We start from the raw sequence: 18604 nt of genomic DNA on the forward strand, positions 1-18604 counted from the left end.
TGGGCCAAATGGTTCTTATCTGCCGACACATTCTATGTTTCTATGAATAAAAGGTTAAGGAACAATAAGAAACCAATGTGGATAAATAGAACTGTAAAGAAAGCAATAAATGACAAAAATAAAGCTTTTAAATCACTAAAACAGGAGGGTAGCGAGTAAGCACTGAAAAACTATAAAAGAAAAAAAATAGAACATGTAAAAAAATAAAATAAAAGCAGCCAAACTGAAGACCGAGAGATTAATTGCCAAAGAGTAAAATTAACCCTAAAATGTTCTTCAATTTTAAAAATGGTAAAAAGTATAAATCTGAAGGTGTCTGCACCCAACAGAGTAATGAAGGGAGAGTTGCAGAGAGCGATAAGGAGAAAGCAAAGCTATTAAATATTTTTTTTCTCCACTGTATTCACTGAAGAAAATAAACGGTCAGATGAAATGCAGAATGTAAAAGTAAATTCCCCATTAAAAGTGTCCTGTCTGACCCAGGAAGAAGTACAACAGCGACTTAAAAAGATTAAAATAGACAAATCGCCAATCGCCAGGACCAGATCGCATACAACCCCGTATCCTAAGAGAATTAAGTAATGTCTTAGCCAGACCCTTATTTCTGATATTTAAGGACTCTATACTGACAGGGAATGTCCCACAGGATTGGCGCAAAGCAAATGTGGTGCAAATATTCAAAAAGGATCCAAAAACAGAGCCTGGAAACTATAGGCCGGTAAGTTTAATATCTGTTGTGGGTAAACTGTTTGAAGGTTTTCTAAGAGATGCCATCTTGGAGTACCTCAATGAAAATAAGCAAATAACGCCATATCAGCATGGCTTCATGAGGGATCGGTCAAGTCAAACTAATTTAATCAGTTTCTATGAGGAGGTAAGTTCTAGACTTGACAGCGGCGAATCAATAGATGTCGTATATCTGGACTTCTCCAAAGCATTTGACACTGTATCACACAAAAGGTTAGTATATTAAATGAGAATGCTCGGACTGGGAGAAAACGTCTGTATGTGGGTAAATAACTGGCTGAGTGATAGAAAACAGGGTGGTTATTAATGGTACACACTCAGATTGGGTCACTGTCACTAGCGGTGTACCTCAGGGGTCAGTACTGGGCCTTATCCTCTTCAAAATATTAACTAATGATCTTGTAGAAGGCTTGCACAGTAAAATATAAATTTTTGCAGAGGACACTAAATTGTGTAAACTAATTGACACGGAAGAGGACATTATACTGCTACAGAGGGATCTGGATCGATTTGAGGCTTGGGCAGAGAAGTGGCAGAGGTTTAACACTGACAAATGTAAGGTTATGCACATGGGTAGGAATAATGCAAGTCACCCGTACATACTAAATGGCAAAACACTGGTTTAGGCTACTTTCACACTTGCGGCAGAGTGATCCAGCAAGCAGTTCCGTCGCCGGAACTGCCTGCCGGATGCGGCAAAATGTATGCCAACTGATGGCATTTGTAAGACTGATCAGGACCCTGATCAGTCTTAAAAATGGCTATTCAGTCAGAAAAATGCATTGAAATGCCGGATCCGTCTTTCCGGTGTCATCCAGCAAAACGGATCCGGCATTTATTTATTTCACCTTTTTTCAGTGTGCGCATGCGCAGACTGGAAGGATGGATCCGGCATTCCGGTATTTTGAATGCTATAATACATTCCTATGGAAAAAAAATGACAGATCCGGCATTAAGGCAAGACTTCAGTTTTTTTGGGCCGGAGATAAAACCGTAGCATGCTGCTGTTTTATCTTTTGCCTGGTCAAAATGACTGAACTGAAGACATCCTTATGCATCCTGAACGGATAACTCTCCATTCAGAATGCATGGGGATATACCTGATCAGCTCTTTTCCAGAATTGAGCCCTTTTGACGGAACTCAGTGCCGGAAAAGAAAAACGCTAGTGTGAAAGTACCCTAACACTGACATGGAAAAGGAATTTTAGTGAACAGCAAACTAAGCTGTAAAAACCAATGTCAGGCAGCTGCTGCCAAGGCCAATAAGATAATGGGTTGCATCAAAAGGGACATAGATTCCCGTGATAAGAACATAGTCCTACCACTTTACAAATCATTAGTCAGACCACACATGGAGTACTGTGTACAGTTCTGGGCTCCTGTGAACAAGGCAGACATAGAAGAGCCGGAGAAGGTCCAGAGGAGGGCAACTAAAAGAAATAACTGGAATGGAGGGACTACAGTACCCTGAAAGATCATCAACATTAGGGTTATTCACTTTAGTGAAAAGACGACTGAGGGGAGATCTAATTACTATGTATAAATATATCAGGGGTCAGTACAGAGATCTATCCCATCATCTATTTATCTCCAGGACTGTGACTGTGACGAGGGGACATCCTCTGCGTTTGGAGGAAAGAAGGTTTGTACACAAACAGAGAAGAGGATTCTTTACGGTAAGAGCAGTGAAACTATGGAACTCTCTGCCTGAGGAGGTGGTGATGGTGAGTACAATAAAGGGATTCAAGAGGGGCCTGGATGTGTTTCTGGAGTGTAATAATATTACAGGCTATAGCTACTAGAGAGGGGTCGTTGATCCAGGGAGTTATTCTGATTGCCTGATTGGAGTCGGGAAGGAATTTTCTTTCCCCTTAATAGGAGAAGATTGGCTTCTACCTCACAGGTTTTTTTTGCCTTCCTCTGGATCAACTTGCAGGATAACAGGCTGAATTGGATGGACAGATGTCTTTTTTCGGCCTTATATACTATGTTACTATATTAGTATATGTAAATGAATAAAAATGCCTAAAATTAAAAGCAGAACGTTTCTGCATATTAAAATCGTGAGGTGAACGCATTGCACCCGCACTGAATCCGGACCCATTCAATTCTATGGGGCTGTGCACATGAGCGGTGATTTTCATGCATCACTTTTGCGTTACGTGAAAATCGCAACATGTTCTATAGTGTGCGTTTTTCACGCAAGCAAGTGCGGATGCGGTGCAATTTTCACGCTCGGTTGCTAGGAGACGATCAGGATGGGGACCCAATCTTTATTATTTTCCCTTATAACATGGTCATAAGGGAAAATAATAGCATTCTGAATACAGAATGCGTAGTACAATAGGGCTGGAGGGGTTAAAAAAAAAAAATTATTAAAAAAATTATTTCATTACCATGGTGATGGATCATGTGACGGACCATGTGATGAGCGCAGTGACATCATCAAAAAGGTCCTATTCCTCAAAGAAGAAGACAGAAGAGATGCCGGCTGCGCAAACAAGTGGATTAAGGTGAGTAAAATAATTTTTACATTTTTTTTTAACCCCTCCAGCCCTATTGTACTATGCATTCTGTATTCAGAATGCTATTATTTTCCCTTATAACAATGTTATAAGGGGAAATAACACAATCTACACAACCTTGAACCCAAACCTGAACTTCTGTGAAGAAGTTCGGGTCTGGGTACCACAGTCAGTTTTTTATCACGCGCGTGCAAAACGCATTGCACCCGCGCAATAAAAACTGAACAACGGAACGCAATCGCAGTCAAAACTGACTGCAATTGGGTACCTACTCGCTCGGGTTTGCCGTAACGCATCCGGACCTTATCCGGACACGCTCGTGTGAAAGAGGCCTAAGAGAAGAGAGATGAAGGCTGCCATGGCCCGAATCCATTTCCCAGAAGCAGGTTGATTTATTTGTCCACTCCACAAAGAGCGCGCCCACCACATTTCCAGTACCCATAGTGACCTCTGAGAAGTTACAGCACAGTGCAGTGCTTCATAGTGAGGCACATCATCCATGTGCTTTCCGCATCCGTATGTCTGTTCCTGCAAGATGTGAGCCACGGACTTATTGAAGTCAATGAGTCTGCAAAAAGAAAAAAAATTGTGGAAGGCACACGGACAGCAACTATGGTGCCCTCACAGTGACCCACGTCTACGTCCTTGCACTGCATCCTCTGTTAGTAAGAAGCTACAAGCAGGAAGTGTTTGCCTGTAGATTCCTGTTCTCCACTGATCTCTACAAAATTTTTACCGCCGCTGTTTTCTCTTTTGCTGCAAAAGACAGAATGGGATGCTGGGAGTGATCGCCTGGTTCCATTAATTCATTAGTAGATGTAAGGTCTTGGCTGCTGAATGCCTACAGGGATGATAAAGACATATCTTTAGACATATCTTTCAGTTGCCATGACAACAGTTTCGTCCACCCTAAATTACATAGTCAGGCGTGACAACGGCCACAGTATGTGTTGCCTTTTCTCTACTTTTACCAATCATTAAGTGATAACTACTTGAAACAAACGTGAGAGGTTGTCCGTTTTTACTATCGATGACCTATTACTGCCTTCTCTTCAGCTGTCTGAAGAGAAGGCAGCGCTCGTATGAGCGCTGCCTTTTCTGATCTGTTTATCTGCTCGCCACAGCAACTGTAGTGGTGAGCAGGTGTAATTACAAGTATGGCGTCCCCATTCACTTCTATGGGATGGTTCTGTAGGATTCACTTGGACAGAGCCGTCCTATTGAAGGGAATGGGGACGCCATACTTGTAATTACACCTGCTCACCACTGCAGTTCCTGTAGTGTTAGCGATCATCCGATAAACGAGCAAACCCACTAATTTATCGGGTGATCATGTTGTTCTGCCGGCACAAAAAATTATTGTTCCTAAGGAACAGACTTTACTGTTTAAACAACGATCTGCTGCGCAGGATCAATTATTTCCTATGGGGACAGACAATGGCTGTAGCAATCACTGATGTCCATACAGTGGAGGTGATTGCAGCATGTAAATGTAGCTCTCATCTCTGCTGATGATCAGGAAGTTATCGAGTGCGTCTGTTTCGTTCTAAATCATCCATCCATGTAAAAAGACCCCCATTCAATCAATATTGAAGACTATTATAGGCAGGGCTGTGGAGTCGGTAGATAAATGTTCCGACTCCGACTCCCCGACTCCGACTCCTCTGTATTAATATGCGAATGTATTTTATACATTCCTTGAGGGAAAGAAACGCAACCTACCACAGGACTACTGGCTGGGAAGCCAACAGTCTACTGTATTGCACAGTTTAAGCAAAAGACAAACACAATGAAAACAAAGTTTTATTCATTTTTTTTTATTCTAAAACATGATTTTCCTAGGAGAATCCCATAGTCATGTTTAAAGTTTAAGCTAACAATCGGAGTTTACAAGTTTTTATAGCCTTAGCTAAATGACAGCAGTTTTTCCAATGGTTTACAGCTTCAGTCTTGAACTATTGGCCCTCCATTCCCTTCACTTATACAAGTGTCTCTAGTCCTGCAAAAAACATATTTATTTAATCCCTTATCAGTGAGAGGCTAGGTTACACATGGACGCTGGTTTCCTGTAAAAGCAGAACACAACACTATGGAAAGTATAAGTATTGCAGCTCCTAATTGTGCGTTGCGTGCCATATAGTGAAGCACATGAAAAGCATGCTTCTTCATGGTCACTTAACGTGTTCGCTTTGCGGTTACGTGAGGCACTGCATGCATTGGTCTTTATTCTTACAGTAGAGAAGTCATTAACTATAACTTTTTGTGAATTGGGACATTTAAACTTGCTTTTTTTTTTTTTTATTCCAATCTAAATTTAGTAGGAGTCGGAGTCGGTGCATTGTTTGCCGACTCCGACTCCAGGTACCCAAAATTTCCCCCGACTCCGACTCCACAGCCCTGATTATAGGTCCACCTATCACAAATATAACAGAAGTACAAAAATGAAACAAATAGCGGTTGCATCGCAAAGGGTGAAATCTGGACTAAAAATCTGCACAATTGATAAAATCCGCATTAATCCACACCACAGCTCAATGTCCGCAAAGAAAATTTCTGCAGTGTGTAGGACATTTAGAAAAACTCATCTACTTAGCTGGTACTGTATTACAACTATCCACCTGAAAATCTGCCTGTAATTTGCACCATGTGCATGTGGCCTAAAAACCCATGTGTCATGTAAACAGTTTCCAATACAGAGATGACCCTATACTATAATATTTCTAGCTATGGCATATTTTTATATTAAAATATTATTTAAAAAAAGTATCACATTTCATATGGTCACCTGTGATATTCTTAAGATTAGGATTTTTGTGGCATTTTTTAATTTTTTTTTTAAAGCCAAAGCCAGAAGTGGATCCAGCAGGAAGGAGCAGTTTAAAGGGCTTGTCAAGGATTAGAAAAACATGGTGGCTGTGGATTGCGGTGGTGCGGTTTTTGGAAAAAAGCAGCCATGTTTTTTCTAATTCTGGACAACCCATTTAAGTATTTTCTTTAGGCCTTATCCACACGACCGTTTTCCGTTTTTCCGTGATCCGTGACCGTTTTTTCGTCCGTGGGTCTTCCTTGATTTTTGGAGGATCCACGGACATGAAAAAAATGTCGTTTTGGTGTCCGCCTGGCCGTGCGGAGCCAAACGGATCCGTCCTGAATTACAATGCAAGTCAATGGGGACGGATCCGTTTGACGTTGACACAATATGGTGCAATTTCAAACGGATCCGTCCCCCATTGACTTTCAATGTAAAGTCAGGAGTTAATATACCATCGGATCGGAGTTTTCTCCAATCCGATGGTATATTTTAACTTGAAGCGTCCCCATCACCATGGGAACGCCTCTATGTTAGAATATACCATCGGATTTGAGTTACATCGTGAAACTCAGATCCGACAGTATATTCTAACACAGAGGCGTTCCCATAGTGCAGGGCTTGACAAATTTCCTTGGAATCTAGGAGCCAGCTAAAAAAGTTAGGAGCCAGGCGGAGCCGCGTCATAAAGCCCCTAGTAGGTGCCCCCATAGTGCCCCCCCCCCCACTTCTCCATAGAGCCCCCCCCAATAATGCTGTATACCATGTTACATATACCGCCGCTCCATCCCCGACCCTATTGACTATAATGGGGACGGGGGTAGAGCTCCGGCGCAACATGGCAGTTCGCGGTGAGAGGCCGCCGGACTAAAAAGTTGGACATGCAGGACTTTTAGTCCGGCGGCCTTTCACCATGCACTGCCGTGCTGCGCCAGAGCTCTGCCCCCATTATAGTCAATGGGGATGGAGCGGTGGTCCGGCGAAACAGCGGAAGGACGGATCCGACAGGGTGAACAGCCTGCCGGATCCATCCTGCCGCAAGTGTGAAAGTACCCTTAGTTCTATAGCTACTGAATGAGACAGAAGAAGGGATGCCTTTAACATATAGATCTCCTTGAGAAGCCAATTTGATCCTAAAGGGTTAATTCAAACTGTAATCTAAACTGTGTCCTGTCACTTCTCTTATCTCTCTGCTCCTGTCCCTAGTCTTATCACTACTGCAAAAGCATCAGGACAGCCTCAGTGTAACCTGTTCTAGAGTCTGACTGACTGTTCTTTTAACTCAAAGAATCGAATGAGTCTCTAACTAATCGGATCTTTAGATTCTTTTAACCTGAGACTCATTCGATTCTTTCTAGACTCCCTCCTGTACTTGTGTCAGTGACTCGGGCTCAGAGCTGCTAGTGCTTGCCTTGCCTCAGCTCTGATTGGTTGGTGGGCGGGGAGGGGAGGGGCTGGCAGAAGCAGCTTCCACTCTAGGATCAGATTACACTCCTCCCGAGCCCCTCCCCTCCCTGCTGCCAGCGTCTCTGCTATTGTGTGCTGTGACGGAGCTGTTTCAGACTGTGCTGCCTCCGGACAGAACGGCAGCTCCGCACCCATCGCCCGGGCACCTTTGAAAACGGGCTGACAAATACCCAAGCGCCAGGACAAAATTCCTGGTCGCCATGGCGACCTGGCGCCTGGGATTTGTCGAGCCCTGCCATAGTGATGGGGACGCTTCTAGTTAGAATATACTACAAACTGTGTACATGACTGCCCCCTGCTGCCTGGCAGCCCCTGATCTCTTACAGGTGGCTGTGATCAGCACAATTAACCCTTCAGGTGCGGCACCTGAAGGGGTTAATTGTGCGTATCATAGCCCCCTGTAAGAGATTAGGGGCTGCCAGGCAGCAGACCCCCTCCCTCCCCAGTTTGAATATCATTGGTGGCCAGTGTGCGGCCCCCCCGCCCCCCCCCCCTCTATTGTAATATCATTGGTGGCCAGTGTGCAGCCCCCCCCCCCTCTATTGTAATTTCATTGGTGGCCAGTGTGCGGCCTCCGTCGGCCCCCCTCTATTGTAATTTCATTGGTGGCCAGTGTGCGGCCTCCGTCGGCCCCCCCTTCCCTCTATTGTATTATCATTGGTGGCCAGTGTGCGCCCCCCCCCCCCCCTGCTCCCCCTCTATTGTATTAATATCATTGGTGGCCAGTGTGCGGCCTCCCCTCTCCCCCGATCATTGGTGGCAGCGGAGATTCCGATCGGAGTCCCAGTTTAATCGCTCTGGGGCTCCGATCGGTAACCATGGCAACCAGGACGCTACTGCAGGCCTGGTTGCCATGGTTACTTAGCAATATTACAATATTAGAAGCATCATACTTACCTGCTGCGCTGTCTGTGACCGGCCGGGAGCTCCTCCTACTGGTAAGTTACAGATCATTAAGAAATGCGCCGCACAGACCTGTCACTTACCAGTAGGAGGAGCTCCCGGCCGGTCACAGACATCGCAGCAGGTAAGTATGATGATTCTAATATTGCAGCACCTGAGGGGTTAATTGTGCGGATCACAGCCCCCTGTAAGAGATCGGGTGCTGCCAGGCAGTAGGGGGCAGTCATGTACACAGTTCGTAGTATATTGTAACTAGAAGTGTCCCATCACTATGGAAACGCCTCTGTGTTAGAATATACTGTCGGTTCTGAGTTTTCACAAAGTGAAAACTCAGCTCAGAAAAAGCTTTTATGCAGACGGATCTTCGGATCTGTCTGTATGAAAGTAACCTATGGCCACGGATCACAGACGCGGATGCTAATCTTGTGTGCATCCGTGTTCTTTCACGGACCCATTGACTTGAATGGGTCCGTGAACCGCTGTCCGTCAAAAAAATAGGACAGGTCATATTTTTTTGCATTTTCCGATTTTTCCACGGACCCGTTGAAAGTCAATGGGTCCACGAAAAAAAACAGAAAACGGCCTCATGCAACAGTCGTGTGCATGAGGCCTAAGGCTACTTTCACATTAGCGTTTTTTGCGGATCAGTCATGGATCTGCAAAAAAACACTTCCGTTACCATAATACAACCGCATGCATCCGTCATGAACGGATCCAGTTGTATTAGGTCTTCTATAGCCATGACGGATCCGTCATGAACACCATTGAAAGTCAATGGGGGGCGGATCCGCTTTCTATTGTGTCAGAGAAAACGGATCCGTCCCCATTGACTTACATTGTGTCAGGACGGATCTGTCTTGCTCTGCACCACATCGCGGACAGAAAAACGCTGCTTGCAGCTTTATTCTGTCCGCGATGGGAGCACAACCAAACTGAACGGAATGCATTTTGGTGCATTTCGTTTTGTTCACTTCAGTTTTGTCCCCATTGACAATGAATGGGAACAAAACTGAAGCGTTTTCTTCCGCTATAGAGATCCTATGACGGATCTCAATAGTGGAATTGAAAACGTTAATGTGAAAGTAGCCTAAGTGTGAACACTCCTTAAAAGGATTCTTTTTATCATAGACATTTATGCATGTCCACCTATGAGAACTAGATCCAGAATGGGGATAAGCCTGGTGATCTGGATCCAGGCATAGAAAGGCTGGAGAGGCAGCGCTCTCCATTCACTTCTATGGTAGGTAGCCAAGCTAAGTGTGAAATAGGAAAGCCACATGCATACGGCCACCTCTCCATTCATTCTCCACCTATGCAGTGGCATGTGTCAGAGGTACATGTAATTTTGTTCTAAATGTGCTCAATTTTCAGTTCTCTGAATGCAGCCAGCAATGTAAACAAAGGATGCTTTCACTGTGGTTCCCATCACTACATCAGGAGACGTGCAAATATCTGCAAAGCAAATGTAATGATGTTTTCACACATCATTTTAGAGGTGCTTTTCTCGGGGCGTTTTTGTTAATTAGCTGACTAAGAAAAAGAAAAATGCTGAAAAATCTGCATTAAAAACTAGCAAAATCTGTGGGTGAAAAAAAATTAACTTCTTGTGCTTATTCTGTACCAGTGCAAAAAAAAAATGCCGTAGCCAAATTCCTGTGTGTTTGGAGCCTAATGAATATAAAATAGAATGCTTTCTAAACTTAACCCTTTCTACCCCAGAGTTTTTTTGCGTTTTGTGTTCCCTGCCTTCCCAGAGCCATAACTTTTTTTTATTTGTCTCTTCACAGAGCCATATGAGAGCTTGTTTTTTGCCGGACGAGTTGTACTTTCCAACGCCACCATTTAATATTGCATATGATGAAGTAGGAAATATATATTTACGACGTTCGATGTGCGATAAAACTGACCAGTTACTTTTATTCTACAGGTCAGTACGAATCCGGCGATACTTTATATGTATAGTTTTTCTTGCATTTTGATAGTGATAAAAAAAATTAAAAGTGAGAAAAAAAAATGGTTTTATTTTTTGTCACCATATTTTGACCCCTATACCTTTTTTGTAAGTATGTGTACGGAGCTTTATCGGGGTTTATTTTTTGCAGGGCGATCTGAACTTTTCATTGATACCATTCTGGGGTGTGTTTGATCACTTTTTATTAAATTTTTTGTAGAAAATGAAGCGACCAAAAAAGGTGAATCGCCCATTTTGACCCTTTTTTCCATTTTGCTATTTGCTGTATGGGGAATATATTTTTATACTATGGGTGTTTTCGCACATCACGACACCCATGATGTGTAATTTTTTTTATTTCTTTTATTTTTATTTTGGGAAAAGGGGGGTGGATTTGAATTTATGTTTTTTTATTTCTTTATTTTTTACACTTTTTTATACTTCCCATAGGGAACTATAACAATCAATCATCTGATTGCTATTATTATAGACTACAATGCACTTGCATTGGAATCTATGATGATTTTACTACTTTCCTATGGAGCCCTAATACAGGCAAGGGCTCCATAGGAAATACTATGCAGCAGCCTCCTGTCATTAACAAAGACAGGGGCTGCTACACACACGCTCCTGCCCCTCAGATCGCCACACGGGGGAGCCGGAGCACCACCGAAAACACGGCTCTCAGTTTTCAGCGCTCTCAGATGGCGTGGTCAGGATTGACCATGGCATCTGAGGGGTTAAATGTCCGCAATCGGCATTACTGCCAGTTGCGGACATGAGCCGCAGGTGTCTGCTATAAGACGCAGACGGCCACCTGCGGCTATGGCGCCCAGGAGTGGGCGCCATCTTTAAAGATGTACTATTACGGCGCTGGTCAGAAGGGGTTAAAGGGGTTGTCCATCTTATTTTAAAAGCTCCCCAAAGCCCCTAAGACCCCTTTCACATGAGCGAGTTTTCCGCGCGGGTGCGATGCATGATGTAAACGCATAGCACCCGCACTGAATCCTGACCCATTCATTTCAATGGGTCTGTGTACATAAGTGTGTTTTTTCACGCATCAGTTCTGCGTTGCGTGAAAAACGCAGCATGTTCTATATTCAGCGTTTTTCACGCAGCCCTGGCCCCATAGAAGTGAATGGGGCTTCAGTGAAAAACGCATTGCATCCGGAAGCAAGTGCCAATGCAATGCGTTTTGACTTATGATTGCCAAGAGATGTTGTTCTTAAACCTTCAGTTTTTTATCATGTGCGGGAAAAACACATCAAAACGCATTGCAACCGTGCCTGATAAAAAAAACTGAACAACTGAACGCAATCGCAGACAAAACTGACTGAACTTGCTTGCAAAATGGTGCGAGTTTCACTGAACGCACCCGGAGCCAATCTGGCTCGTGTGAAAGGGGCCTAAATGTGGTAAAATATTAAAAGATTGTATAATCACCACTTTGTTCCCCGCGGTTTACAGCACTGCAGCTCCAGTCCTCCATAGTGAATGGCTGCAGTGGTCACGTCCTGTATATGGCTACTTCACTGCTGCAGGCAGAGGGAAGATCAAAGCAACAGCCCTTGGAAAGGCAGAGGATTAAAGGGGTTTTCCAAGCGTTCAATACTGATGACCTATCCACAATTGCTATCCAACGGATGGCGTGCTGATTGTTAAGCTTCAAGGAGGCCGTGGCACTCGGCGGAGCACTGCATAAGGCCTCATACAGACCACTGTAGAAGGTCCATGCCCCTATTGTGGCCTGCAAACAGCGGATCCGCAATATAGAGGCACCGGCTGTGTTGGCACCATATCACAGATGCTGACACTAACTTGACTGGGTCTGCAATCTGGAAGATATGGTGCGGTACAAAAAAAAGGCAAGGATCGGAAGCCCACAGAAGCACTATTTTGCGGTGCGGATCACGGACCCCATTTAAGTGGATGGGTCCGTGTCTGCAGATGGCGGGCATACGGCCAGTGCCCATGCACTGCGGACCACAGCACGGACATCACACGTTCGTGTGCATAAGGCCTTAGTCTCTCTCCAGTATAGACTAGTGGAAAAAGTCATGGCAGCCAGCTATGCGGTCCACAGAAACAGCACCGTGGGCAAACGGTGGCGTGCTTAAACCTGTCACCTCCAAAAACCATCCCAAGCCGGCAGCAGTACCTGAGAGTAGCCAGCATCGTGTTTGTAACGATCATTTTCTTCGTGCAGGCAGATGAAGCAAAAGCAGTAAAAACGATCTTTAATCCCCTAACCACGCCCCCTTCCCTGCCCCTTCGCTGTGATTGACAGCGCTTATGCACGACAGTTCAGCTGGCTTTGCCAAACTGCCGGCTGTCAGTCATAGCGAAGGGGGCGTGGTTACCATGACTTGAAGCAAGGAGGCCGCTGCCCCATGACTTTAAGTCTGACTAGAGAAGCGCGCCGGCAGGGGATTAAAGAACGGTTTTACAGCTTTTGCTTCATCTGCCTGCAGGAAGAAAATGATCGTTACAAACACGCTGCTGGCTACTCTCAGGTACTGCTGCCGGCTTGGGATGGTTTTTGGAGGGGACAGGTTCCCTTTAAGGTGAAAAATGGCATGGTCCTTAAACACTCGGAAAACCCCTTTAAGTGACGAGGACAACCTCTTCAGGCCTCATGCACACTAGCGTAGCATGTCCTTGTCTGTATTGCAGTCCGCAAACAGGGGGTCCGCAATCTACGGGCAACAGCCGTGTGTGGACGACGTATCACGGCTGCGGACTCATTGACTTGAATCCAGAAGATACGGTGCGGAACGGAGGCACGAACGGGAAGCCCATGGCTGCACTACGGAGTGCTTCCGTGGGTTTCCTGTCCGTGCCTCCGCGTCACAAAAAAAGTAGTGCGGACCGCCGGATGAGGATCATGGACCCCATTCAAATGATTTGCGGTTCGCAGCATGGGTACAGACACCGTGAGGCCTTAGTCTCTCTCTAGTATAGACTAGTGGGAAAAATTCCATATATACTTGTCCGTGGACGTAGTCTTTGCAACCCCCATGAAAACACCCATCAATTATGGGCAGCTACATTCAGAATAAATGGGAGGCAATGTAGAATTGAAGTACGATTCAGAACCCAAAATGATATTTTTAGGAGTACGGAACTTCTGGAATTATAATCATGCCGGCAAGATCTGATTTGTGCTGCTGGTGAATGCCAATTTTGAGGAAAACTTTTAGGGTCAACAAGTATTGCAGCATGTGTATGATAGAAGAGGTAATATTGGCGCTATACGTACGGAGATGAAGTATTTTCCAAACGCAAGCATCTGATCAGGCTGAGGAATGTCTCAGCAGGAGAAGATTTATCACGTACGTGCTGAGGTAGGCACCCATGGCCAGATAGAAGCTACCCAGGCAATCTGTAATGGCACTCCCTGCATTTTCTATAAGAATTCTTCAGTTCAGCATCTGACAGACAGAGGCTGCAGCCAAGACAGTCGGCGACCACACAACGGATACCAATCACGTACAAATCCCCATACCTGGACTAGACCAATCCTCATTTCTCACTGACAAGCACGAGCCGTCTGCTCAACACAAATCAATACTGCTTATTCCTGCCAACGTCAGGTAGGTGCCCATCATCAGCAAGCCCCTGCAAGGTAAATTCCGCCGGCCAGAGCTGTACCTTTCTGAAGAGGACGACTTCTCGGAGTTAACTGACATCAGCAGCTCAATCTTCTACTTGGTTTCTTGAAAAATCAGAAAATAGTCCCCACCAGGATTGTCTGCTGTGTCTTGACTTGCACAAAAGATACGTGTAACCAGGAGCCGGGCTGTAATCCTGAAGGCCAATGAAATCGGCGGCGCCGGAAGATAGAACATGTAAAAATTAAAATAAAAAAACAAACAAAACAAAACAAAAAAAAAAAAACAAACCCAACAGAAGCGGGAAGGCAATTCACTGGTGCCTTTCAGAAAAAGAAAGCTCCAGAGGCATCAGGCCTGGCTGAACTGTACACATGACTGTTTATGAAAGCAGGAAGTACCATTCCTCTCAAGCACAGGGGTGTTCCCAAGCACAGAATGAGAGGGCTGTGCTGCGAGATGTGCTTGTGAGCAGGGGACATGTCAGCTCTCCCTCGCCTCTTCCAAATGCTATTTGGAGAAGAATCAGTCCAGTCGCCCCGTGAACCATGTCCCAGAAAGCAAATCTCCTTGATGGAGGTTATCGGACGCCGACTCCTCCATGGAGGAAGCCTTCACATGTAGATGTCACAGCAGCCCTGCATTCTGTGGTCCTCGCTTCCCAGATTTCCTGTGACCACCCCTCACACCATCACAGAGTGCTCAGAGCCCAGCCCAGCTTACATGTTGTCAGGCAGCACTGGGCTGCCCAGCCTGTGCACCATTCATCATCAGCACCACAAATCTCAAGGTTACCTCCATGTTACAGTATGGCACATCGCCTCCTTACACACACACACAACGCCACAATAACCACATGCTTTGTTATGGCCATCTGCAGCTTTTCTTGTGGTTTTTATACCAGGTGGGTTTTTTTTATCAAACAGTATGCTTGTCCTCTAGTTTTTTCTTGATGCCATTTCTCCCCTATAGAGAAGGCGATGTGAAAACGCCAGGCCAAGTTCACGCTTCCGTTATTTGGTCAGTTGTTGTGAGCCAAAACCAGGTGCGGAGCAGATCTTTCCATTACACCTGATCTCTGTGTAGGCTTCACCACTGGTTTTGGCTCACAATAAGGCCTCTCGCACCCGACCGCGTGTGTCCCGTGGCCATATCGCGGCCCGCATACGGTGCATTCCGCATCACGGATGCGGACACATTCACTTGAATTGGTCCGCGAATCCGGAGATGCGGTGCGGAACGGAACTACGGAGTGCATCCGTGGGGTTCCGTTCCGTGCTTCCATTCCGCAAAAAGATAGAACTTGTCCTATCTTTTTGCAAAACGGATGGATCGCGGACCCCATTCAAGGGAGTGAGGTTGTGATCTGCATGCGGCTGGCCCACAGTCGGCGCCCGTGCATTGCGGACTGCAATTTGCGGATCGCAGCATGGCCACGGGGGACACACGTTCGTGTGAAAGAAAACTAACTGATGGAAATAACTGAAGCGTGAACTCCAAGAAGCCACCCGATTACTAAAAGCACCAGTAGCTAAAAGCACTTGTGTGTCTTACGTTTTATTCTTTCCATAGCCCTTCAAGCTAATATCTGATGCTGGCGTTTTTACTGCAAAAAACACACCGTTCAAAAAACACCACTAAATATGCCAATGTGAGGAAAAATGCCACTACACGGGATGTACGGTACCTTAAGATTTGTGGACTTTTGCTCAGATTTAATTGCATTTCTGAACTAAATCTGCATTTGTTACACAGATTTTGTCTCAGGTTTCCCAAGATCTCTCTCTTTGCAAAAGGTGAAATCTGCACTGAAAATGCACATAAACTGACATGCGGAAGCACGGAATGGAAACACATGGAAGCACTACGCAGTGCATCCATGGGGTTTCGTCCCATTCTTCCGTTCCGCAAAAAGATAGAACATGTCCTATCTTTTTGCGGAACGCGGACCCATTAAAGTGAATGGGTCCGCGATCCGCTGCGGCTGCCCCATGGTCGGTGTTAGTGCATTGCGGGCCGCAGAACGGCCACAGGGCGCACACTTTTGTGTGCAGGAGGCCTAAGAATGGGTCATCAATCTCAGGAGCTTGGAAATTAACCTTTACTTTACCATATTGGAAAATGGCAAAAATAAAAAAATAAAAATTGTGGGGTGATACTGCAAAACAAAAACCCACAGTTCCATTAAGTTTTTTGGGGTTTTGATATTAAAGCATTTATTATGCACTAAAAATGACATCCTTAGGCCTCCTGCACACGAACAGGAGGCCTTATACTGCGGATCAGTACGATTAGGACAATACCAAATTTGTATAGATTGTAATGTTTTAATTCTTTCAAAAAATAAATAAATAAAAAATAAAAATTAAAACTTACATTTTCTTTGAATTGCTAATTTTCTGACACCAATTTTTTTTTTCTTTATTTCTGCCTACAGAGCTGTTTGAGAGCTTGTTTTTTTTGACGGGGTGAACTGTAGTTTTTATTGGTACTGTTTTGAGGTACATACGCCTTTTTGATCTTTTTTTTTTTAAATCGATTACAAGCCAACTAAAAATTGTGAATCATGGATTTTTTTTTTAATGTTTCGGCATTTATCATGCAAAGTAAATATTGTCAGATTTTAATAGTTTGGACATTTTGGGCGATACCTGTCCTGTTATGTTTATTTTTTATTATACTTATTGGGAAAGGGAGGAGAGTTAAGAATGTGTCTTTTAAAAACGACTTTTTTTTACTGTAATTTTTAGTCCTCTTACGATCTGCTGATTATTTGTCCTACAGACTGCAATAGAACACTATTGCAGTCTTTGGGATTCTGACAGGCTTCAGGCAGCTTACTGTGACAGGCCTCAGGCTTTATGGCAACTAATCAGAGTCCTGTGATTTTGCTGTGGGGGCTTTAACAGACAGAGGGAGGGTGCTGCCTCTGTCCTCCTATGGCCTCCTGCACACAACCGTTTTTTTTTCCCCGTTTAGTGGCCGTTTTTTGCGTTCCGTATACGGTCCGTATAAGGAACCATTCATTTCAATGGTTCCGCAAAAAAAACGGAATGTACTCTGTATGCATTCCGTTTCCATATTTACGTTTTTCCGTTCCATTTAAAGATAGAACATGTCCTATTATTTCCCGCAAATCACATTCCGTGGCTCCATTCAAGTCAATGGGTCCGCAAAAAAACGGAACACATACGGAAATGCATCCGTATGTCTTCCGTTTCTGTTCCGTTTTTTGCGGAACCATCTATTAAAAATGTTATGCCCAGCCCAATTTTATCTATGTAATTACTGTATACTGTATATGCCATACGGAAAAACGCAACAGAAAAAAGGAACAGAAACACAACGGAAACAAAAAACGGAACAATGGATCCGTGAAAAACGGACCGCAAAACACTGAAAAAGCCATACGGTCGTGTGCAGGAGGCCTAAGTCCAAAGTTGATGCAGTCGCTATTGACAGCTGCATCTGAGGGTTAAATGACTGGTATCGGCGAAGATGCCTGCTATATTGCTGCTATGTATAGAGCAAGCTCGTGAGCTTGCTCTATACATCCCCTGCACGCTAGTGCTATACATGTATGGCATTGTTCGTTAAGAGGTTAAAGAGGTTCTCTGGCTGACTAAATTGGAAAAAAATAAAAATAATCCAGAACAGTGTCAAATTATAAAATAAGTCGTATTCGCCTTACCGATTCCATTCTTGCTCCCGTTTTGACTATTTTCTAATCCCTCGAGACACAGAAAAGGATTCCTTAGCGCAGGTCGTCACCACTGCAACCAGTAATTTTCCAGGAAATAGTCAAAATAGAAGGAAGGAGGGGGATCGGTAAGGCTGGGTTCACACTTGAGCGTTTTACAGCGCGTTCAAACGCGCTGTAAAACGCTCAACACATGAAAACCAATGCTTCCCTATGGCCCTGGTTCTCACTTGAGCGTTTTACAGCGCCTTTGAACGCGCTAAAAAACGCCCTACGCTCAAACAAGTTCTTGAGCTTCTTTGGGGCGTTTTGACGCGCGTTTGTGGCCATAGGACACTGCAGTCAATCACACAAACGCGCGTCAAACGCGCGTTTACTATTGCAAAAAACGCGCATAAAAACGTGCGACTTAAACGCGCATATCAAATACGCTCAGGTCTGAACCCAGCCTAAGGGGAGTAAAACTTATATTATTTTACACCTTTCTGATCCTTACAAAAAAACAAAACAAACAAAACACGAAACATTATTATTATTTTCCACTGACATGCATTAATGCCAGATCCGGCACCAAGTGTTGCGGCAAAACGGATCCGCAGACCTTTAAAAATGCAAAAAAAACGATAAATGATCAAAAAAATACCGGATCCGTTTTCCCGGATGACACTGGAGAGATGGATCCGGTGTTTCAATGCATTTGTTAGACGGATCCATATCCGGCTTCAAATGCTATCCTGCCGGATCTTCACAACGCAAGTGTGAAAGTACCCTAAGAAGTATATAAAGTGTAAAGAAAAGAGACAACATGCAGGATCTAAGGAAAATGAAAATGAAATAAATGGTCCATCAATAATACTACAAGTACACTCACATACAGGTAGACATATACGA

The 18604-nt window shown here is 44.5% G+C and overlaps 1 protein-coding gene across 5 annotated transcripts in view; it reads right to left on the reverse strand.

Moving 5' to 3' along the window:
- Positions 1–14626, reverse strand: part of SRPK2 (SRSF protein kinase 2) — a 149488-nt gene extending 134862 nt beyond the window's left edge. For 2 of the 5 annotated variants that reach the window (XM_040412672.1, XM_040412662.1), the window contains exon 1: positions 14054–14626. In XM_040412672.1, the coding sequence (XP_040268606.1) occupies positions 14054–14091 (38 nt within the window). In that variant the 5' untranslated portion in view covers positions 14092–14626. The remainder of the gene's footprint in view (positions 1–14053) is intronic. The other 3 variants (XM_040412647.1, XM_040412639.1, XM_040412654.1) reach the window with 3 other exon arrangements.
- Between the last annotated feature and the right edge of the window lie 3978 nt (positions 14627–18604).

Source organism: Bufo bufo, chromosome 1 (genome assembly GCF_905171765.1).
Source record: "Bufo bufo chromosome 1, aBufBuf1.1, whole genome shotgun sequence".
In the NCBI taxonomy this organism is placed as follows: domain Eukaryota; kingdom Metazoa; phylum Chordata; class Amphibia; order Anura; family Bufonidae; genus Bufo; species Bufo bufo.